Source organism: Trachurus trachurus (genome assembly GCF_905171665.1).
Source record: "Trachurus trachurus genome assembly, chromosome: 6".
Taxonomy (NCBI): domain Eukaryota; kingdom Metazoa; phylum Chordata; class Actinopteri; order Carangiformes; family Carangidae; genus Trachurus; species Trachurus trachurus.
In genome coordinates this window covers 34,632,086-34,656,022 of record NC_139897.1, presented here as the reverse complement: position 1 = coordinate 34,656,022, position 23,937 = coordinate 34,632,086, and the positions used below count along the sequence as shown (strand labels likewise).

The window sequence follows — 23,937 nt, the reverse complement described above, 5'->3', positions numbered from 1 at the left end:
AAAATAAAAATAAAAGTGTCTCTCTGATCCTCTTCAGTACTCATTAGCTTTAGCCAACGTTAGCATCTGTTAAATCCGCTGTTACACAGGAATGAATCATCATCACACTGGTCCAGATGTTTGCACAGATGTTGGTCTGACCTGCAGCTGCATCGCTTCACCTGTTCAGGCTGTGGCTAAATGCTAACGGCTAACAGTTAATGGCTAACTGCTAACCGTTTACAAGGAGCTACTTGTGAGTTTTGCTAATGCTACGCTAAGCTACGTAGCTTGTTTTGCTGTTCTATTATGACTCAGACTTCATTATTTAAGTTAGCATAACTAGGCTTACATGCTAACAAGCTAGCTAGCCTCACATCACATTGCTAATGTTAGCCACGTAGCGATAGCAGAACTCACATTCAACTCCTTCAATTAATGTTTCAGTGAATGAGATGAAAAATGTCCCTAAGAGGCCACCGTCCAAACTCCAAACAATTAACAGCTAACGGCTAACTGTTTCCAAGGAGCTATTTGTGAGTTTTGCTAATGCTACGCTAAGCTACCTAGCTTGTTTTGCTTTTTTCTATTATGTCTCAGACTTCATTATTTAAGTTAGCAAAACTAGGCTAACAAGCTAGCCTCACATCACAATGCTAATGTTAGCCACGTAGCGATAGCAGAACTCACATTCAACTCTTTAAACTTTAATGTTTCAGTGAATGAGATGAAAAATGTCCCTCAGAGGCCACCGTCCAAACTCCAAAGACACATAGACGGTTTCAAAACAACAGTAACCGGAGAATTAGAGGTAAAACAATCAGTTAATTAATCGATTGATCAGTTGATAAAGTTGTTTAAATCAAAGATTAAAAGATTTTTCCCCTTAAAAAAATGTAATCTCATGTTAAATGTTTCGCCTCCTCGGAGTTTGGACGAGATCCGACAGAAAACATCTTGAAAACTTCCTGTTCTGTTTTTGATCAAAGTTTGATTCTCACATAAATAAATAAAACTCATTTTCACTCGTGAAGCTACGGGTTAGCACGCCGCTAAGCTAACCGGCTGCTGACACAGTGGAACCAGACCAGAAAACAGACCAGCACACCGACCGATCAATAAGCGATCGATCGTATTATTATTATAATTAGCAGCTTTGTGAACGTGTGACTTCAGATTTTAAAAAAAGAAGAAAAAGAAAAAAGATCAGTTTAAAAGAGACTTCACCAACCTCAAGCAACAACTTCCTGTTTCCTGTTTCTGATCAATTTAAAGGGGCGTGGGGTCAATAATTAGCTTGAATATGAATCAAAATCAATTGAACTTCTTAAATCCTCAAAGTCTGAAGCTGAGTGTGTGTGAATTATTGATTACCGATTGATCCTTTAATACAATACAGTACAGTACAGACAGTCTGAGGAGTTCACTGCAAAACCCCCAAATCTTTCCAAGAATATTTGTCTTATTTCTTGTCAGAATGTCTCATTTCTACTCAAAACTAACCTCTTTTCACTTAAAATAAGACTCATCACCTAAAAATTAACTTGTTTTTAGATAATTTTCACTTGTTTAAAACAAATTTTCACTTGAAATAAGTAGAAAGAAGATTTTTCTACTTATTTAAAGTAAAAATTTGCTTAAAAGAAGTAAAAAGTGACTAAAAATAAGCTACTTTTTAATGCGATTTCTTATTGTCTTATTTTAAGTAGAATGAGATTTGTTTCGACTAGAAATAAGACAAATGTTCTTGGTAAGAGTTTGAGTTTTTGCAGTGTTTCTGCTGGTCGTAGTGAGACATGACAGAGTGACGCGTCTTCACTCACACACACAATCTTTGGCTTGGTCAGAGCTCATCAATAATAATTAACAGCTGGATCTAATTATCAATATAAGCCACAGATCTACAGATTTTATTTAAACCAATCAGATTCAAAATGTTCAGTGTCTTCAGGTCCTTGACAGTTGATTGGACAAAAAAAAAACCAATGACTCAGGACGTCTCAAACGATCACAGATCAAACGATCACAGAAAAATTGATCAATTTTGATGATCTGAGTTTTTTTGGACCATGTGACTTCACCTCTGATGATCTCATCGATATTATTGATATAACATTAAACATTGAACAGATTTATTTCCTTCCCTCACACCTTTTCAAAATAAAAGCTTGTGTTAAGCAGCGTCAGACATGTTGGTGGTACCGTCGTGGACAAAAGTGTGCGGTCGCTTCAACATCGACGTGTTTCAGAAAATGTTTATTTAATTTAAAATCATAGATAGAATTAATCTGTCTTTTTTTTTTTTTTTCTCCGAGACTTCTGTTAAAAACCATCGACAGGAAGAAGAGTCGACGTTTCAAAATAAATAAACTCATCTTTGTATTAAAGGGATAGTAGCATTTTTTTTTAAAGTGGGGTTGTATGATCTACAAGTAGCCCCCAAGTACTTTAATTGCAGTAGCAGACTCTCTGCACTCCTCCCGTTAGCAACGCCAGCCCATAATAGCCCTGCCCAGAGATTTACAACATACAGTGTTGTGAATGGACCCAAAGAAACGGCCTATTTTCACGGCCTAAAAGAGGTTTTACCTGAAAGAAAACCTAAAAACCTCTTTTAGGCCGTGAAAATAGGCCGTTTCTTTGGGTCCATTCACAACAATGTATGTTGTAAATCTCTGGGCAGGGCTATTATGGGCTGGCGTTGCTAACGGGAGGAGTGCAGAGAGTCTTCTACAGCAATTAAAGTACTTAGGGGCTATTTGGAGATCATACAACCCCACTTTAAAAAAAATGCTACTATCCCTTTAAAATCTAAATATGTAAATTTAACTCTGTGTGTGTGTGTTTATGTATGTGTGTGTGTGTGTGTGTGTGTGTGTGTGTGTGTCCACTCACTTTTGGCCACTTTGTTTTAGTTTGAGTCAAACAGGAAGAAGAAGAAAACAACCCCCTTTTCAAAAAAATAAAATAAAGTTCATTTAAAACAGAATTAAAATCTCATATTAAAAAATAAAAACCATGTGATTGACAGGTGAGGTCGTGTCGTCACTCTGTCTCTCTGTCGTTAAGGCAACAGGACGAGGACGGACGGCGTCCAACCAATCAGAGACAAGACGACGGACAGACAGATGGGCTGGGCTGCAGCTGCTGGTTCTTCTCTGTTAATACTTAAAGGGATAGTTCAACATTTTGTCAAACTGGCCCATCATCATAATCCCTATAGTCATAGCAGTAGGTTCGTTACCTTTAATTGTCGGTGCAAGCTGTTTTTAGAACGGCGGAGCAGAGCCGTGAGCTGCTCAGAGCTACGCTACGGAGGCTCATTATGGGATTTCTTAATTGGTTTCCCTCATCAAACTCATCAAATACACAATCCAACAACTCCACAACGCTCTGGTGGACAAGTTGTGAGCTGCACATTCACCACGCTATGAAGGCAACGTGCATCAGCGGTTTTGCATGAATTTCCCTCTAAAACAACTCTGTGTGGTAACGTTGTGTTATTATCTCATAGCGTGGTGAATGTGCAGGTCACAACTTGTCCACCAGAGCGTTGTGGAGTTGTTGGATTGTGTATTTGATGAGGTTGATGAGGGAAACCAAGAAATCCCATAATGAGCCTCCATACGTAGCGTAGCTCTGAGCAGCTCACGGCTCTGCTCCGCCGTTCTAAAAAACAGCTTGCACCGACAATTAAAGGTAACAAACCTACTGCTATGACTATAGGGATTATTATGGCAATGGGCCAATTTGACAAAATGTTGAACTATCCCTTTAAAAAAAAAAAAAAGGAAAAAAAAGAGCAAACCCACTTCTTTCTTTGTTTTTTTTTTCACTTTTATAAAATCCTCTAACGCGCGTCCTCGTCCTCGTCCTCAGCACCGTTTGTGTGTTTGTGTGTTTCTTAGTTTCTTTGTCGTCTGTTAGAAAAACGATACCAAAGTAGTTTGTTTTGTGTCTTTGTCTTTTTAAAAAGCAAAGCGCTCCTCAGCTCAGTGGAACTCGACGAACTCCTCGAGCGTCTTGGGGATCTGGTTGCGGTAGGTGATGTGGTGTCGGCGGACGGCGCGCGCCGCCAGACACTTGAGGCTCATCTTCATCTGCGTCTTGAGCAGGATCTCCGACACGCCGGTGGTGCTCTTGTCCAGCGGCGTCTTCTTCTGCTTGTTGGTCCGGTCCGTGTGCGCGCCCGCCTCCACCAGGCTGATGATGATGGCGTGCAGCGTCAGGAAGTCGCTGATCGGCCGGTTGTACTGCACGATGACGTGCAGCGGCGTGTTGCCCTCGTGGTCGATGGCGTTGACCGGCGCGCCGCAGTCCAGCAGCAGCTTCGTCACCTGACACGTAGAGACGGCAAGATTAGAGATTCAACTTGGTACTAGTTACAATTATCACCATTATTATTATTAATTAATTAATTTCACATATAGTCAAAATATAAATTACATTAGGCCAACTAATAATATACACAATATTTTAAGTATCTATTAATACAGGACCACTTATTAAGTGTTATTTCAGTGATTATTTGTCATCTATACCAGTGGTTCTCAAACATTTTTACATCAAGGACCTTACTTAAATTCACACAAATTAGACCAAAATTTTGAAGCAAACACACAAAAATTTGTTCAGAGACTGAAGATTACAACACTTTTTTAGTCAATGTAGTGTACGTTCAAATTAGGGCCAATTCAATTCAACTCAATTGTATTGTATTGTCTATTTCAAGGACAGAAAATTGTCATTAGTTTGGGCTCCAAAACAGTTAGCTAGACATACAAACACCAACAGCATGAATCTTTGGAGATATTGTAGAGAAATTTCTGGAAAAAAGTGGTACAATTTCTCCAAAAATATTAAAACATTTCTATAAAAAAAGTGGTCAAAATTCTCTCTAAAAAAAGTGGTAAGATTTCTTTAAAAAAAAAGTTTTATTATGAAAAGAAAGGTAATAATAATAATGAAAAGAAAGGTAATAATAATAATAATAATAATAATAATAATAATAATGGATTACATTTATATAGCGCTTTTCTATTGTTACCCAATACCCAAAGCGCGTACAGGTGGTAAATAAAAAAAATCTAGAAAAAAGTTATACGTTTTTTTTTTTTAAAGAAAAGGTTTAAATTTTTCTACGAAAAGTGGTAACATTTCTAAAAAAAAAACTAAAAAAAAGAAGTGGTAAAACTTTTCAAAAAAGATTTTTTTTAATCTAGAAAAAGTGGTAAAATTTCTGAAAAAAAAGAAAAAATAGAAAAGTGGTAAAAATTTCTCAAAAAAACAAACAAAACGGTATTGAGAAATATTTACGTTGAATTAGTTGTGGCGTTTCAGACCGCTATTAAAAAAAAAAAACACAGAAAAAAGTGAACTAGGAAAAGTGGTAAAACTTTTCCAAAAGCTCTTTTTTATAATCTAGAAAAAGTGGTAAAATAAAAAAATTAATAAAAAAAATTAATAGAATAGTGATAAACATTTCTCAAATAAAGTAAAAAAAAAAAAAAACCTGGGAAAAAAAGTGGTAAAACTTAAGTGGGTTTTTTTTAAATCTAGAAAAAGCGGTAAAATTTCAACAAAAAAAAAAGTAAAAAACAAAAAATTATAGAATAGTGGTAAAAAAATTCTCAAAAAAACAAACAAAAAAGTAAAAAACAAAAAATTATAGAATAGTGGTAAAAAAAATTCTCAAAAAAACAAACAAAACGGTATTGAGACGTTCAATTAGTTGTGGCGTTTCAGACTGTTATTAATAGTTCAGAGCGGTAACCGTGACGCTCCTACCTGCGCGTTGGGGAAGCTGCACACGTCGTTGGTGTGGAAGTCGTCGACCGGCGTGGCCGAGCTGATGGCAAGGTGCAGCAGCGACGAGCCCTCGCGGGAGCGCGGGTCCAGCTGGATCAGGTCGTAGATGTGCTTGTTGATGCGCGCGCGCTCCTCGTCGCCGCACAACGTCTTGGTGGAGATGCAGGCCAGGTAGAGGAAGGTGAACACGTTGGACTCGTAGTTGTCCAGCGCCTGGGGAAGCTCCGCCTCCGCCGCCGCCTCCACGCGCGCCATGCTGCGCCGGATCTCCAGCACGCTGCAGCTCAGCACCTGAAGGGGAGGGTTATCAGACCACAGGCAGAAAGTTACAGTAGCGTACACCTTTTATAACCAAAATAGCAAGCCTATTGATGCACTATAGTCAAATATGCTGACCTCGTCTTCAGTCACTGTCGTAGGAAACATTTCTCAACTCATTCGCTGCAGTTCTACAGCTGTGCCTGTGAGCATTTAGCTTTATCACCATTCAAACCAACGTATCTAACACGTTATATTGCTCGAAATTAATCCCCAATGTACTATTTTCCCTCTCGTTTGCCTTGAAAGGGGTGCGAGTTGACAGTATTCTGTAAAATTTGCGCGTTTTGTTATTTTTATCAAAACGATTAGTGCAACTAACAGCACAAAAAGACACGATCACGCCGTGCAGCCCCCAACACAGGGTGCTGTGTGTGGGTGAGAAGAGCAGGGAGACTGGGCATTAGCTGACTGGGCAACGGCAATAAATTCACATGATGCTACTCTGCTTTTCTGGGGACGACACAAGTAGCAGAAAATTCTCTACCAGACCTAACGTTACCAGTACCAGTAACTTTGTTTTAACAGCAGGGCTCCAGACATTTTTCACTAGGAGCACAGTGGCCCCGAACTTAAAATTTTAGGAGAGCGAGCAGGAAATTTAGGGGAACACACTTGTAAATTGATTTGCAGGGCAAGTTATTATTCACAATACTCACACACATTGACCTGCCACCTGTCATTACAAACATCAGATTTTTTGAGTCCCCCCTTTCATGTTTCATCAGCGTTACAAAACAAAAGACAGGCAACTTCACTGGTTGCACATGTGCACAAGATGAAAAATTTACTTGCACAGTCCCAAATTTTAGGGGCAGTCTGGAGCCCTGTTTAACAGTGAAACACAATAATCAATAGTGTTAGCTATTTAAAAAATACTTTGTATGAGTGTTTATTTAACATATGTTATAGGCATATTTAATTTGAATGTTTAATTTTGGCCTGCGAACCTCCACCCCGATTCGTTTTTGGCCCTTCACTGAGAAGAATTTGGGCACCCCTGGTTTATATGATGATTCTGGTAGACGTGTGAGCACTGACCTGCTCGACGGCGGGCGCGGTCACCGCCTCCTTCAGGTGAACCATCTGGGAGAAGACCTGGGCGAAGCGCAGCAGGTCTTTGTGCGTGTTGCGGTTTCCCTTCTGGCGCAGCCGCAGCGCGTGCAGCCACAGCTTGATGCAGCGGTCGAACTCCATGTTGTCGGCGTACACGGCGCCGCGGTAGATGATGGGGTGCGACACGTCGATGTTGTCGGCGCCCAGGATGCGCTCGCGGATCATCAGCCCCTCCATGTGCAGCGCGTCGCGGTCGGCGCGGATCGCCTCCAGCTCGCGCGGCGTCCTGCACTCGCCGCGGCCGCCGTACGCCTCCACGGGCGGCGGCAGCTCCTTGGCGATGACGTCGCCGGGGCGGCGGTGGCGCTCCGTCATGGCGGCGTGCAGGTAGTGGTAGGTCCTCTGGATGTCGTAGTTCTCGCGGTCGTTGGCGAACGACGCCCCCAGCAGCTCCAGAGCCTCCACGCGGCTCGACGCGTCGCAGTCGGCGTGCGCCAGCAGCAGCTCCACCACGTCGGCCTTGCAGCTCTCCGCCGCCACCTTCAGAGGCGTCATGCTGTGGCCGTTCATCACCATGGCAGCCTGGCAGCGCACCAGCTCCTGCACCGTCACACAACACACGACACCATTACAGATTCACTTGGTGCCAGTTACCATCATCACCATTATTCTGCATTCAGTCATTTCAAATATAGTCAAAATATACAGCTCTGGAAAAAATTAAAGGGATAGTTCAACATTTTGTCAAACTGGCACATTGCCATAATCCCTATAGTCATAGCAGTAGGGTCGTTACCTTTAATTGAATGTGAGCTGCACATTCACCACGCTATGAGATAATAACACAACGTTACCACACAGAGTTGTTTTAGAGGGAAATTCATGCAAAACCGCTGATGCGCGTTGCCTTCAGGAACAGTTTTTTATCAACAGTCTCTGTATTTCCCTCTAAAACAACTCTGTGTGGTAACGTTGTGTTATTATCTCATAACGTGGTGAATGTGCAGGTCACAACTTGTCCACCAGAGCGTTGTGGAGTTGTTGGATTGTGTATTTGATGAGTTTGATGAGGGAAACCAAGAAATCCCATAATGAGCCTCCGTAGCGTAGCTCTGAGCAGCTCACGGCTCTGCTCCGCCGTTCTAAAAACAGCTTGCACCGACAATTAAAGGTAACGAACCTACTGCTATGACTATAGGGATTATGGCGATGGGGCAATTTGCCAAAATGTTGAACTATCCCTTTAAATTAGGTAACTTGTATAAGTTGAAAGAGCAGGTTCTTGGGTGAAATATGAGTTGTCCCCCCCCCCGTCCGACTTGGTGGTACTTCGAGAGGCAAGTATTTTCTGGGGTGGTACTTGGTGTAAAAAGTTTGAGAACCACTGACGTATAGGGATGTCACGATTGTAGATTTTCTTTGTACGATTATTGTCAGAGAAATAATCACGGTGTTACGATTATTATGCATGATATGAATTCATTTCACAACATATGAATGTGTAAAATCAAATACAGTCAAAATATAATTACATTACAAATTTTTACAATATTTTAAGTATCTACTATTCATATATAACCAATTATTAATCCTCCAGGGGAAGTGTTTTAAATATTCAAATCATTAATTGTCATCTATACCAAATGTTTAAGTTTATTTTTAAATTGTTTGTCTGTTTGTTTTTTATCACAAATTAGAAGCTAACATTTAAATTCCTACCAATTGTATGTTACGTTAATGGACCAGTTTTTCTTACATTTACCTTAACTTTTGTGCACATCTGCCTCTGTGTTTCCAACATAATCTTTTTTGGAATGTGACGGTATTTAAGAATCTTTACGATTAATTAATTGTGGCCTTTAATACCGCAATTAATTGTGAAAACAAGTAATTGTGACATCCCTACTGATGTAGCTCCTCTATTTTGGTTTGAAAACGGTGAATTTCACAGGGAGGTGAGTGGTTTGAGTGGTTTTCATACCTGTACGATCTCCAGGTGGCCGGCCTCGGCAGCAAAGTGCAGCGCGGTGGCGCCGCAGTGCGCCTTGGCGTTGGGGTCGGCGCCGCGCTGCAGCAGGAACTTGACCACGTCGGCGTGGCCCTTGTAGGCGGCGATCATCAGACAGGTGTTGTTGTACTTGTTGGTGATGCCGATGTCGGCCTCGTGCTCCACCAGGTAGCGCACGATGTCCAGCCGCCCGTCGAAGCAGGCCGCCCGCAGCGGCGTGGAGTTGGTCACCGTGGTGTGGTTCACGTTGGCACGGTGACCCACCAGCTGCCGCACCACCTCGAAGTGCCCCGCCCCCGACGCACACCACAGCGCCGTCGCCCCGTCGATCACGTAGCTGAAGGACACAGACAGGAAGTTAAACAACTGGGGCCGGATTCACAAAACCTTCTTAAGAAAATACTTAACTTAACTTCAGTCTTAAGAAGAAAAAAGACAAGAAGTCATATTCACCAAAAAGTATTTTCTCAACTTTCTTCTTAAAGGGATAGTTCAGCCAAAATTGAAATTATCTCCTCCCCCTCATGTGGACTAAGGGCTGGGAGAAGTTTCAGAGTCCTCCGTGGCTTCTCTGAGTTACAGGGGGTCTCGGCGTAGCAGTGCATGTCCATATGACGGTTGCAAATGGATACCAACTGTCTTCGTAACAAAAAGACACACCAAAAAACATCCAGATACCTCCAAGCTGCTCGTATGTAATGTCCCTCTTGTATTGAAGCCCCGACATGAGAAAAAATTAAATAAGTCTATATTTCAAGCTTGTTTTGTAACGGAAGCTTCTCAAAGCTCCTCTTCCCGGTTCATAAAATTTGGACGAACTGGGAAGAGGAGCTTCCGCTAAGACGAAGACAGTTGGTATCCATTAGCAACCGTCATATGGACATGCACTGCTACGCCGAGACCCCCTGTAACTCAGAGAAGCCACGGAGGACTCTGAAACTTCTCCCAGCCCTTAGTCCACATGAGGGGGAGGAGATAATGAGTGAAATTTCAATTCTGGGTGAACTATCCCTTTAAGACAACCTTGACCTGTCTTAAAATGGTGCGTGCAATGCAGTGATGTATTTTAAGAAGTTCTTATACGAAAACTAAGAAATTCATAAGAAATGACTGTTCTTAAGAAAATATTGAGGAATTGCACTTAACTCATTGAGTGCCGCGCTCCTTTCCAAAGTTTTAGTCAAGTGTACCGGCAATTTAGACCATTTTTGACTTTTTATGTAGAGCCACAGTGTATTCTATATTATTGCCACCAACACATACTGTGGCTCAATTGAAAGGTTTAACTTAATGCTTCAAGTGGCCACAAACCGTTTGTTTCTACGTGCCTCTGTTCCTGAGAAAAGTCAAGCTAAACATGGCTGGGTTTCACCAAAATCCCTCCTTTTTTTCTAGAAAAGGAGATAGAGCGTCTTTTATGAAAGGTGCGCTGTTTGTGTCTGTCGCTCTTCTGACACTCGCATTTCTGGATCAAAGGGCTCGTATAAGATAAATATATACAACAGTTGTTGTTCTATTCACAAAACCACCATCGGGGGCGGGGGGGCGCCACTAAACAACAATAACACAGACGCACCGTGCCGTGTCACAGCCTCTCGCCGCGGAACGTGAGGGTCAGTCGGCCACCGCGGCTCGGGAAGACCGGTCCCGCCGGTGGTCGCGGTCCTGCTGTGGTACGGGTCGGTGGTGCCGGTCTGCTTTGGCCCAGAGACCATCAGATTTTACCGCGGGAGGACTTTGGGGAGGACACGGTGTTGCTCCAGCTGAAGACCGGGCGGACTGTCGGCTGAGAGCTTCCTGTTTCTGCTCCGAGCAGCTCGAGCAGCTGGAGCAGCAGCGCGGGTGAGAGCGGAGCAGCTGCGCTGCATCTGCATGCAGAACTCGTTTGCAGAAGCCGAGTTATGATAAAAACTTCCAGATCATGAGCTGTCATGTGACTTTGATCGTCATCTATTTCAGTTCTCCTCGTCGTAGAGTCCCCAAATTTACATATAATGTGTATTAAAGTGTCTATTTTCATAATTTAAAAAAAAAGCAAAAAACGTAAAATTACGTTTTCGGCACTCAACGCATGGGAACGAAAAACGAGAAATTACGTGGTTGGCACTCAATGAGTTAAGAACTTCTTAATTTTAGATCTTAATACATTTATTAAGATCTTTCTTAAGAACATATTGGTGAATCTGTTTCCTTCAGGACGATTCTGCGTCGTCAACGTCAAACTGAACTTTTTATCGTCATGAACTCGTCTTTTATTTATTTTTAAAGACTTTCTGAGGCGTTTTGTGCCTTTATTTTGAAAGGACAGCGTAGAGACACAGGAAGTGGACCGTTTCATATCATCGTCTTGATCTTTGCTCCGATAAACTCGTCTTTTAATCTCATCAGTGATTCAAACTTATCTATTATCTCATTGTTTTGATTTGTTGAATTAACTTTATTGATTGTCGTCACAACAGGACGAGCTGTTAATCAAACAGAATAATCAACAGGAGTTCATTGTTTCTACTGTTGAAGTCTCTAACTGTTTTATTTAACCCTCAGGTGACATGTAAATGACTTTGGGTTCGGTCTCATTTCCATCTTCATTGACACTGAAGGTGAAACTGATTGTATCAGAACAGAAACAGTTTCTGTCGTTACAGGTTCAAACACCTCAGAGTCTCTGACTGTCTGAACCTAAAAGGATCAGTTTTAATCTAAATATAAAGAAGATAATTTCTCAGGTCGACTGTTCTGTTTAACGTTACTTTCTGTAAACAAGTCTCAACATTAACTGTTGTGTAACCAAACATACATGACATAAACTAACAATCAAAAGTTTGGACAAAGCTTCTCATTCAAAAAAAATTGAATATATAAAACACATCCTGCTTTGTTTAACACTTCATACGAGTTCCTTCATAGTTTTGATGTCTTCAGTTTGAAGGAAGGAAGGATGGAAGGAAGGAAGCAAGGAAGGAAGCAAGGAAGCAGAAGGATGGACGAAGGGAAAGAAAGGAGGAAGGAAGGAAAGAAAGAAAGATGGAGGGAGGGAACAGATCGGTTCAAGGAAGGAAGGAAGGAAGGAAGCGGAAAGGGATAGTGGAAAGAAGGAAGGAAGGAAGGAAGGACAAAGAGAAAGATGGGAGGAAAGAAGGAAGGGGAAAGGGAAAGAAAGAAAGATGGAGGGAGGGAGGAAGGGAGGGAACAGATCAGGTCAATTGGGTCAAAAAGGAAGGAAGAAGTAAGGACGAAGGGAGGGAAGGATGGAAGGGAAAAAGTAGGGAAGGAAAGAAAGGATGGAGGAAGGGAACAGATTGGATGTGAAGTGTGTTGAGCCGGTCTCACCCGTCGAAGCGGACGGTGCCGGTCTGCTCCGTGTCGACCCGGAGGATGGATGAAGGGAAAGAAAGGAGGAAGGAAGGAAGGAAAGAGGGAAGGATGGAGGAAGGGAAAGAAAGGAGGAAGGAAGAAAGGGAGGAAAGAGGGAAGGATGGAGGAAGTGAAGCGGTGTCTCACCCGTCGAAGCGCACCGTGCCGGTCTGCTCCGTGTCGACCCGGTAGTGGTCCAGCAGCAGCCGCACCACCTTGTCGTGTCCGTTGCGCGCGGCGATGATGAGCGGCGTGGAGCGTTGCCCCGACAACTGGGTGACGTAGCTCAGCAGGAAGCGAGTCTCGGCCTCCGAGTGGTTGAGCAGCAGCGCCGCCAGCGTCAGGACTCGACCCTCGCTCGCCGCTTTGTACACGTAGCCGGCCAGAGACTCCATCTGGACCCGCACCTGGTGGTCAAGATGTTAATATGTTAATATCCATATATCTTTGCCGTGTACCGTAACTATGTTATAAAGTTTAATAAAATAAAACTTAATGCAGATTGATCCGTTCATTGTAAAACATTTATTTATTTGTAAATGTGGTGATTTCTGTACAAAGCCCCGAGGCAGCGCTGCTCCTGTGTCCAATACACACATGAGCTTCACTTTTCATTCAAACAAACTAATGCTACTGATACAGCTGTTAGATTTCATCAATGAGACCAACATTTACCTCCTAGAAATAATTTAACCAGCCGGTGGTAAACCTCTAAAAACCTGCGGGTAAGTTAATTAGCGATGGTTTTCTCCCCCGGGATGACGACGGAGGTTGGCCGGCCGAGCAGCTCTGCAGAGCGAACTGAGCAAACTTCTAAACAGCCGTCGTTTGGATAAACTGGCCGTATATCTGGGATCTAAACAGTTACTTTCTCGCATGAAAAAACATTAAAACTAAATAAAGTTACATAATAACAGCGCTAGAGCGGGAAATAAAACAGCTTTTCACCTGTTTTACAGCTAACGCTACCGGTGAATCCAACATTCAGTATGCGGTATACAGTATATACTAACGCAGTAGGCCTATGTAGTAGGCAGTACGGTAGTATGCGGTTTCAAAAACAGCCGTTGTCTTTTTGTTGTCTACATTATTATGTGTACTGTCACTGTACTGTTTTTATATTATGGGACTCCAGACGGAAGTTAGCATTGCTGCTATAATCCGGCACATTTACATGTTTTTATGTTCATTAAAAGAGAATTCTGGTCATTTTTGACCCCTAAATCGTTGTCCTGATGGTCACCCAGTGTTGGGGGGAGCAAAAAACGCGAGTAAAGTTACGCCATGGCTACGGGCCGGCGCTAGAGATAACACAACAAACACTGAGAAAACAAATATCTATGGTACATGACTGGAATCCTTAGAGACACCACTGAACTCATATTTTTAGAAAAAGGATCCTATGTTCCCCGCTTTTTCCCAAAAGCACCCGGGGAGCATGAGATTTTTGGTCCCATTACCTGGAAGTGCAGTTGTGACTTTGCAGATTTTAGCCTATTTCTGAATGAGAAGTTGAGTTGTGACTTTTATTTGAGCAAAAAGTGTAATTGTCCCATTGGTTGGGTTTAGGCAATGAAGAAAGGAGTTTGTTAAGTTTAGTAAAAAAAAAAGACCAGGTAGAGGCTAGACAGGCCAGATAGATAGAGAGAGTCCAGATAAGTAGAGAGAGTCCATCGACCAGCAACAGTATGTATTGCGACCGGGGAACATATAGTCCGGGAGCCAAAGCCTGATTTTTTGATGAACCTTGTTTCGTCTGATAAAGTTTTTTTCTCTGCTGTTTCTTGTAGCTGGGGGGTTCCTCTTCAAAATCCAAGAGGGTGCCCGGTGATATACCTTGAGCATTTTTAAATATTAACCCTTTGATGCCCAAAGCGCCAAAACCCCAGTATAAATACTGTAAGCCCCGATTTAGTTACTACAAATAGTCATGAGTGTATGATATTTGGTAGGGAGTATCATGAAACATAGGGGAAAGTAAAAAAATAAGTTTCTGGGACCTGCTGCCATGCTATTTTAAAAAATCACCCACAATTTCTCCAGAAAGACAAAAAAATTACTGTCCGTACGACAAATTCTTGTCAAAAATGACATTTTTCTACCACTTTATCTCAAACATCACTGCTTCACATGTATATAGAAAACTTCCTAAGTTTGTAAGCTTCAATTTGTGCCCAGGATAACCTTTCTATCTCAAAAGTTGCACTTGCTATGGCTGGAAATTGTCACTATACCCCAGATCAAACAAAACGGAATGTTTGGTCTGATGGTCATTCCAAGTGTCACTTTCCAATGGTTAATGAAGAAATCTGAATGTCAAAAGGTCAACAGAGATTGAGGTTTTTATTTTGACTCTGATTTATATTATTATTATTATTATTATTATTATTATTATTATTATTATTATTATTTTTATTATTCATGTATTTAATTATTTTGATTTGATTCTGCAAAGACAATGCAAATAACTCTCTTTTGCTCAAGCATCTGCGTGGCGTTTATAACCAACAACAATAACGCTCTCTTGAGCATCCCACATGGAAACATTTCCATGCAGTTGCATGGGGTTTTACTCTTACAGCCACACCTGATCATCTCTAGAATGTAGTCTGGGACAAGTTTGGCATCTTCTGGTAGATGGGTTGGGATCAGTGGCCTGTTGCATGAATCTTTTTTTTATCCAAATTCCTCTGGGATCAGTTCTTCACTGATGACGTGTCCAAGTATCACCGGAAGGTGTATTCAACTCCTGGGTTCAGTGCTGGTGGCAGGTTTATTTGGTCCAAAGAAGTGCTGATCCATCAATGACAGTGACATCTGCATCACCAGCATTCCTCTTGGAGACTTTAACCTGGAGTGACTTCTTCAGTGTGGACTTTGCTTTACAAATTCGCATTAAGATTTAGATTTTTTTAGATTTGCATTAAGTCTCCAAAGGGAATGCCAGTGATGTCCTAAAAGCTGGGTACGAGCTATCAGCCATTGGTAACATAGATGCACCATTCCAGCAAGTCCTCGACTAAGCCATTGCCTTCATCTCTGCCTGTTATGGCATAAAGGAGAGCATGGACATGTCACACACAACAAGGCTATTTGTCGGGGGGAAAAAGAATGGAAAAGGACATGTCTGCTCCAAACCTAGCTGCTCTCCCACCAGCAAAAGAGGCCTTCTTGAGAATGTTAAGAGGCCCCACTTTCAGGCAATGTTGTGGTGAAGTAATAATATTAATAATATAATTGTCTATAGCACTTATCGAAATTAAAATTACAAAGTGCTTCATATTTACAACAATAGTAAACAAATAGAAAAATAACAATTTAAAAACGAGTACAATAAAATTAGCAGCAAATACAATCAAGTTACAGTAGGAAAAGGGAAGGCCAATCGATAAATGTGAGTTTTAAGAAGGGATTTAAAAGAAGATACTGAGGTTGTCTGCCTGAGATCCAAGGGGAGAGAGTTCCAAAGTTGGGGAGCACGAACTGCAAATCCTCAGTCACCCTTTGAGATAAGACGGGATTTTGGGACAACAAGTAGGCCCTTGCTGGACGATCTCAGGCAGCGATCAGGCTCATAGGGAGATAAAAGTTCAGATATGTATGCTGTAGCCTGACCATTTAGGGCTTTAAAAACAAGCAACAAAATCTTAAAATCTATACTAAAACTCACAGGTAGCCAGTGAAGGGCTGCAAGGACTGGAGTGATATGCTTGTTTCTTTTAGAACCTGTTAAAAGCCTGGCTGCCGCCTTTTGTATCAGTTGGAGTCTCTGTAAATTTTGCCTGCTAAAACCTGAATAGAGTGCATTACAATAGTCGAGCCTAGAATAAATAAAAGCGTGGATGACTTTCTCTAGGTCTGAGGGGGAAAGAAAAAATTTAATCCTGGAGAGCTGTCTCAACTGTGCGAAGTATGACTGTAGCACTTTGGTTACCTGAGTGTCAAAGGATAGCTCAGAGTCAATTATTACGCCCAGGTTTCAAGCTTCCTTCTGAATGTTCTCTAATAATGAATCCAGATTTGACAGGAGGTTTGTTGTGTTAGCAGGGTTATGTATAGGAGGAGTGATTAAAAGTACTTATGTTTGGGAGCCATTTAAAATTAAATTACAGGACATCCAGTATTTGATCTCAGCATGGGACTGTCACTATGCCTCTAATTGATCATGTGCCCTGGCTTCTTGGCTACAGGGATATCCCTTTGGTCGAATGGTCAGCACACATGACTACCACAGGACATTGGAAGATCCGGGACTTAATGGGACTTAGAGCTGTGTGTCATCTGTGTAACAATGGAAATTAATGTTGTGTAACTTGCAGATAATTTGTCAGAGGGGGAGCATATAAATAGTGAATAAAAGGGGACCAAGAATTGACCCTTGGGGGATCCTGCAGAGGAGGGGAGAGTGAGAAGAGGAGGCCTCGCCAAGTCTAATGGAGAAGGAGCTACCTGTTAATGTTCTTGGGACAACGGATGGAAATTAGCCTTTGGCTACACTCTGGCTTTCTTATATCTTATTCCTAGTGAAGAAATGTTCATTAGCATGCATTGTCCCTCCCAAATAAATAAAGGTAGTGAACCAATCCAGAGCCGCATCACTGACACCAACTACATTTTTCAAATTGGTTAAAAGCACATTATGGTCAACTGTGTCAAAAGCTGAGCTTAGGTCAAGGAGGATTAGGATGGAGTACCTTCCAGAATCAGCTGCGAGCATAAGGTCATTTGCCTTATCCGTGCTATGATGGGCACGGTAACCGGATTGAAATTTCTCGAACATATCATTCTGGTTTATAAAAGAATTTAGTTGAATAAAAACAATTTTCTCTAAAATCTTTGGCAACTTAGAAATGGGTCTAAAATTTTACAGAGCACCAGGGTCACCTGGTGAGCAGGGTGAACAGTGGCATGTTCAAAGGGAGATGGAAAAATACCAGTGGATAGCGAGCAATTTATAATAAGTTAAAATATCAGAACCAACTGATGCAGGGATACAGTCTAGGGAGCAGGTGGTTGATCTCAACTGCATCTGAACAGAGAAACTTCACCAAAGTGGGCAAGAGTTGGGCGTGGAAAAGGGCCAACATCAGCCTCAGTTTCCATGGCTACATTTCCGAGGTGCTGCCAGATTTTTACTGTTTTGTTGGTAAAATACATTAAGAATTATTCGTATCTCTCGGAGGAGGAGTCACAAGGCTCACTAGGAGGAGGCTGGGTTAGAGAATTCATAGTTTTAAAAAGAGTCCTGGGGTTGTGTCCTTGTCTGGCATGGGATTGAAGAAGTAATTGGTTCTGGCTTCATTGACTCTGTGTTGATAAAGGAGCATCAGCTATCTTAGGGATGCCAGGGAAACACTGAGTTTGTCTTTCTTCCACCTTCTTTCAGATCTTCTACACTGCCTCTTCAGAATCCTCAGGTCTTCATTTAGCCATGGTAAATGGGAGGATTTTGATCTTTTAACCCTGAAAGGTGCTATGGTGTCTAAGATCCTGGTACAAGAACTGTTAAAAACATGAAAGAGAATCCTCAACATTGAAATCAGATCTCCTTTCGTGCTGAGGGCCAGCAGTTGAGGCAGCAAATTCATGACAGAACTGAGGAACAAGGCATGAATTAAGGGGGCGGGATTGATGTAGGACCGGAGGTAACGGATCGGGAGATATGTAGCATTGTGATCAGAAATCTCAATATAAACCTGTATGTCACCAGCACTGAACCCAGAGGAATTTGGATGAAAAAAAAAGATTCATGCAACAGGTCACTGATCCCAACCCATCTACCAGAAGATGCCAAACTTGTCCCAGACTACATTCTGTAGATGATCAGGTGTGGCTGCAAGAGTAAAACCCCATGCAACTCCAAGAAGTGCAGCTGTAAAGTGCATGGTTTGCCATGTGTGGCAGGATGAAGGAGGTCCCGGGCGGGGTTTGAACCCCAGTCTCCCAGGTAAGAGTCATGTGTGTTGACCATTCGACCAAAGGGATATGGTCATCGCACATGACTCTTACCCGGGAGACTGGGGTTCAAACCCCGCCCGGGCCCTCCTTTGTCCTGCCACATTCTAGTGTTGTTTGCAGGATCCATGTAGCACCAGTGGTGGGTCCATGGATTCCTGATGGGTGGCAGCCTGCATGGAGCACAAGGACGTGCTTGTGAAAAGAGGAGGAGAGATGTGACAGTTGACGGTCATGCGCCCTGGCTACTGTCCTGCCACACATGCACAATGTTGTGTGCATGCTTCCATGTGGGATGCTCAAGAGAGCATAATTGTTGTTGGTATTAAATGCCAGGCAGATGCCTGAGCAAAAGAGAGTTATTGAAGTACAGAGTGGTCTCTGGCGCAACTTCACCAACCCACAAGGTGCATGGAAAGGGCCTATATCTACCCTCCTAGAGTTTTTACAGTTTTTGAATGACAGTTTTGCAGGTTTAAAAAATTCATCCTTAATTATAGCCTTGAAGAAATCAGCTTCCTTGATATTAATGTGACTAAAAAAGACAATGTCCTCTCTTCCTCTCTCTACCAAAAACCTACAGATCGTAACACACTTCTTCATGCTGCAAGTTTTCATCCAATTCCTCTCAAAAAGAAGTCCGCCATTTAGTCAACTTGTCAGACTAAAACGAATTTGTGCTGTCCCAGAACAGTATAACAAAAGTAAAGATGAGATGCTCACTAAATTTAGAGAGAGGAATTATCCAGAAGATTGGCTAGTAAATGCAGAAACAAAGGTAGACCTAAAAGGCAGAGATGCATTACCTACAAACAAAGAAATCAACAAAATCTGAGCCGAGCCTTGTATTCTGCACTACATAATTTCACACCCAAAACTAAAAATATTAAAAGTGTAATTTTAAAACATTGGCATATCCTCCAAAATGACTCATCTTTAAAAAGCACTTTTCTGACGCACCCATGGTCGCTTTTAAAAGAGGAAGAAATATAAAGGACAGAATAGTCAAAGCATACCAGCCTAAAGTCACAAACAGCAGACTTGTCATTTTAGATGTGGTACCTGCATAAACTGTCAATTCACCAAAAATATTAAACAATTTAATCACCCTGTCACTGATAAAATGGTTAATATTACGGACTTGGTAACATGTAAATCTAAAAATGTGGTGTATCTGTAGGCATTGCCTTTGCAGAATCAAATCAAAATAATTAAATACATGAATAATAATAATAATAATAATAATAATAATAATAATAATAATAATAATAATAATAATAATAATAATAAAATAAATCAGAATCAAAATAAAAACCTAGTCTAATACATACCTTCAATCTCTGTTGACCTTTTGACATTCAGATTTCTTCATTAACCATTGGAAAGTGACACTTGGAATGACCATCAGACCAAACATTCCGTTTTGTTTGATCTGGGGTATAGTGACAATTTCCAGCCATAGCAAGTGCAACTTTTGAGATAGAAAGGTTATCCTGGGCACAAATTGAAGCTTACAAACTTGGGAAGTTTTCTATATACATGTGAAGCAGTGATGTTGTTGAAAAATGTCATTTTTGACAAGAATTTGTCGTACGGACAGTAATTTTTTTGTCTTTCTGGAGAAATTGTGGGTGATTTTTTTTAAATAGCATGGCAGCAGGTCCCAGAAACTTATTTTTTTACTTTCCCCTATGTTTCATGATACTCCCTGCCAAATATCATACACTCATGACTATTTGTAGTAACTAAATCGGGGCTTACAGTATTTATACTGGGATTTTGGCGCTTTGGGCATCAAAGGGTTAATATTTAAAAATGCTCAAGGTATATCACCGGGCACCCTCTTGGATTTTGAAGAGGAACCCCCCAGCTACAAGAAACAGCAGAGAAAAAAACTTTATCAGACGAAACAAGGTTCAACCCCATGGCTCCCGGACTAATAGATAGATAGAGATAGATAAGTTTATTGGTCACATGCAAAGCTAAAACCAAGGTTAAAAAACAGTGCAGTGAAATGCAAAAAAACCAAGCTCTCGACTTTACCAATGAAACACAAAAGTAAAATAAAAATATATCATACCTCACATTCCCTCACTCACACACACACACACACACACACACAAGATAAAAATAAATATAATAAATAAGGAAGCCCATAAGAGTCCTTAAGATCATGGCATGTTCATACATAGGACCCTTTTTGGGAAAAACAGAGAACATAGGACCCTTTTGGGGAAAAACAAGGAACTGACCCTTTTTCAAAAAAGCATGGTAGCCATGGTGTAACTCTGGTTTGCCTGCATCAATTTCAGTCGCGTTTTTTGCACCAGGACAACGATTTAGGGGTCAAAAATGACCGGAATTCTCCTTTAAAGTGCACAGTCCCATCTAAATATACAGATAAAGTAAAGTAAAGGACCTACCTGCTCCTCCTCTGTCCTCCTCCTCCTCCTCCTCCTCCTGCTGTCAGCTGACGGCCGCAGTGAGAGCCGCCGCCTGCTCCCATTAAACCGCCCGGACCGGACCCGACCCGGACCCGGGGCTCACATGGAACCGGGACCGGGACCGGTAGAAACCTCCTCCACCGCCGGACACCGACACTCTCCTGCTCCCGGTGCTGGTCCTGGTCCCGGTGCTGCTGCCTGCCGCCGGTCCCGGTCCCGGTTCTCCTTCTCCTCCTCCTGACGTCCGCTGCTGAGAGCGCTGTTAGCCTGTTAGCTCGTCCGATGCTAACTCACTAACGGCCGTTAAACCGACTTTCTCTCGCGCTGCCGTTACAGTCGTGACTCGGCTAAATGAACGGACCTTTCTCCTCTTCTCCTTCTTCCTCTGCTTCCTCTAGCTCGGTTTGGCTCGGCTCGGCTCGGTTCGTGTGTGAAAACCACAACAAAATACTCAGTCAGACTCGTTTTCACCTCTGTTAGCTCGTCACCCACCGGAAGTTATGGTTCAACTGGAAAATACCTCCGGACGGAACGTTGCTCCGCTGAAGAACGTTCCACGTTTTTTAAACAAAAACTTTATTTAAACGTTGACAGAAGAGAAATAACGCCTAAAAGACAAAATGACAAACGATTAAAAAAAACAAACAAACAAAAACATTTATATAGGCCTATAAAAAAAACAAATTAGCGTGACAAATTAATGAAATTTAAAGATTTAAAACGTTTGTCAAAAACTTAACACCTTTATACACCATTAGGCTATATATTATTATATAGCTATGGTTTTTATATTTTGTAAAGAACCTTTTCCTCTTTTATCCTGCTTCATAATTGTTATGTTTAAGGTTTTAAAGTCTTCTGTGTTTATGTTTTCTAGAAACCTGCCTTGGGACTGCAGCTGAAATTTAGCAGTTGTGCTAAGTCCGGCACATTTACACTGATGCTTAATGCGTCAGTGTTGATGAATGTGCACTGTCCCAATTCAATAAATAAAGAAATAAAATGAAATGTTGTGTTATGTTAGTTGTGTAACTTTATTACGCATTTAAGTCCATGTACAAGTCTATATTGTGTTCCACTTCTACTTATTACTAAAAAATAAAATAAATAAAAGCTTGATTGTAAACTTTGTGTGTTATGAGAACATAGACATAAATTCATCATGACATAAAAACATAATGTCCTCAAAAGGCTTTACAACACAGAGAAGAACAAAGTAATAAAACAATCTTTATTGTCATCACACCACAGGTACAGTGGAATTGGCATGGCTTCTCCTCTATATAAAAAAAATAAAAATACAAGGACAAATAAAATAGCCTATAGCCTACAATACAATTTCTCATGACATAAAAACACAAATGGTTTTACAACACAGAGAAAAAAACACCACAGGAGGAATTAAATTGTGCAAATTGTTGAAATATGAACACAAAGTTAAATAAATGTAAAAATATGAATGAGACATAATCAGAAAAGGCAGCAACAATTGTCTCTTTCTATCGTTTTAAAAATGTCTGTTTCATGATTATAATAGCCTAATAATTGAATACAATATGTAGCCTATTATCTGTTTTTACATTGTGTGTCTTGTACATGGACTTCAGTGCGTCATAAAGTTTAACATAACACAACATGGCAATTATAAAGCAGGATGAAAGAGAAAAAGTTTCTTTACAAAATGTGTGAAATACTTCAGAGAAAAAAACATGCAGCTAATAACAACAACAGTGTGTGTGTGTGTGTTGCCATGGTTACAGAGCTTTCTCTGACATCACTCATTGTTCCTGTGACAGTTGGAGCTTCATCATGTTGACGACCATAACATTAGTGTTTTTCTTCTTCTGCTGCTGCTGCTTTTAACGCGTCCTCCACCTGGAACAAGACAACAGGAAGTGTGTCATCACCCTCCAACACAACAACAACAACAACAACAACAACAACAACACATCACTCACTTTATTATTCTGTATTTCTGCAGTCTGAAGGTCTGTGCCTTTTATAAACCCTCCTGTCCTTCTGTTCCCTTCCTCCATCTTTCTTTCCTTCCTTTCCCCTTCCTTCTTTCCACAATCCTTCCTTCCTTCCTTCCTTCCTTCCTTCCTTCCTTCCTTCCTTCCTTCCTTCCTTCCTTCCTTCCTTCCCTTTGTCCTTACTTTCTTCCTCTTTTGATCCAATTGACCTGATCTGTTTCTTCCTTCCTTGAACGAATCTGCTCCCTCCCCATCTTTCTTTCCTTCCTTTTCCCTTCTTTATTTCCACAATCCTTCCTTCCTTCCTTCCTCCCTTCTTTCCCTTCGCCCATCCTTCTGCTTCTTTCCTTGACCTAATCTGTTCCCTCCCTCCCTCCATCTTTCTTTCCTTCCTTCCTTTGTCCCTTCCGTTTTCCTTCCTTCACTGCTTCGTTCCCTTCGTCCTTCCTTTTTGACCCAATTGACCCAATCTGTTCCCTCCCTCTTTATTTCCTTCCATTCCTTCTTTTTCCCTTCCTTCCTTCCTTCCTTCCTTCCTTCCTTCCTTCCTTCCTTCCTTCCTTCCTTCCTTCCTTCCTTCCTTCCTTCCTTCCTTCCTTCCTTCTTTCCTCCCATCTTTCCCTCCGTCCTTCCTTCCTTGACCCAGAAGGACAACATTAAGGTTTTAAACACCTGAAATCTTCACATTCAGGTTCATTGTTGATCTAAACTGACCTGTCTGACCTCAGATCTGACCTGGGATCAGTCGGATGAGACGATGATGATTGACAGAATATGTTTCGTGTGTGTGTGTGTGTCCCAGTTTCCAGATTAAAATCCTGTTTCAGGTGTTTGTGGTTTTAAACAGTTTAAGCTCCTCACCGTGCTGATCTGAGACCAGATTAATGTGACTAATGAAACACAGATTAGAGGATTAAAGCAGCAGCAGCAGCAGCAGCAGCAGCAGCAGCAGCAGCAGCAGCAGATAAACCTGCAGCTCCATCGGTCCAGAGGATGGAGAGACAGAGAGAAAGACAGAGATAGAGGAGGAGGTGAAGAAGAC

At 41.6% G+C, this 23,937-nt stretch overlaps 1 protein-coding gene across 1 annotated transcript; it reads right to left on the bottom strand.

Annotated features, from left to right (window-relative positions):
- Positions 1-3,797: 3,797 nt before the first annotated feature.
- fem1b (fem-1 homolog b) lies at positions 3,798-21,403 on the bottom strand. Its single transcript, XM_083973884.1, has 6 exons — positions 20,902-21,403; positions 12,671-12,930; positions 9,143-9,506; positions 7,147-7,761; positions 5,767-6,078; positions 3,798-4,316 (listed from the first exon to the last, which is right to left on the bottom strand). Exons 2-6 carry the CDS (start codon positions 12,916-12,918, stop codon positions 3,972-3,974), a joined length of 1,884 nt encoding a protein of 627 aa, XP_083830010.1. The 5' UTR covers positions 12,919-12,930; positions 20,902-21,403; the 3' UTR covers positions 3,798-3,971.
- Positions 21,404-23,937: the final 2,534 nt, after the last annotated feature.

Bases quoted from the DNA above. Each gene is read 5' to 3' on its own strand.
- fem1b (XM_083973884.1), bottom strand. From the start codon at position 12,918: ATGGAGTCTCTGGCCGGCTACGTGTACAAAGCGGCGAGCGAGGGTCGA. The intron at 6,079-7,146 runs GTCAGTGCTCAC...CCTCCCCTTCAG, and splicing joins CCGCGCCCGCCGTCGAGCAG to GTGCTGAGCTGCAGCGTGCT. The intron at 4,317-5,766 runs GTAGGAGCGTCA...TCTACGTGTCAG, and splicing joins GCAGCTTCCCCAACGCGCAG to GTGACGAAGCTGCTGCTGGA.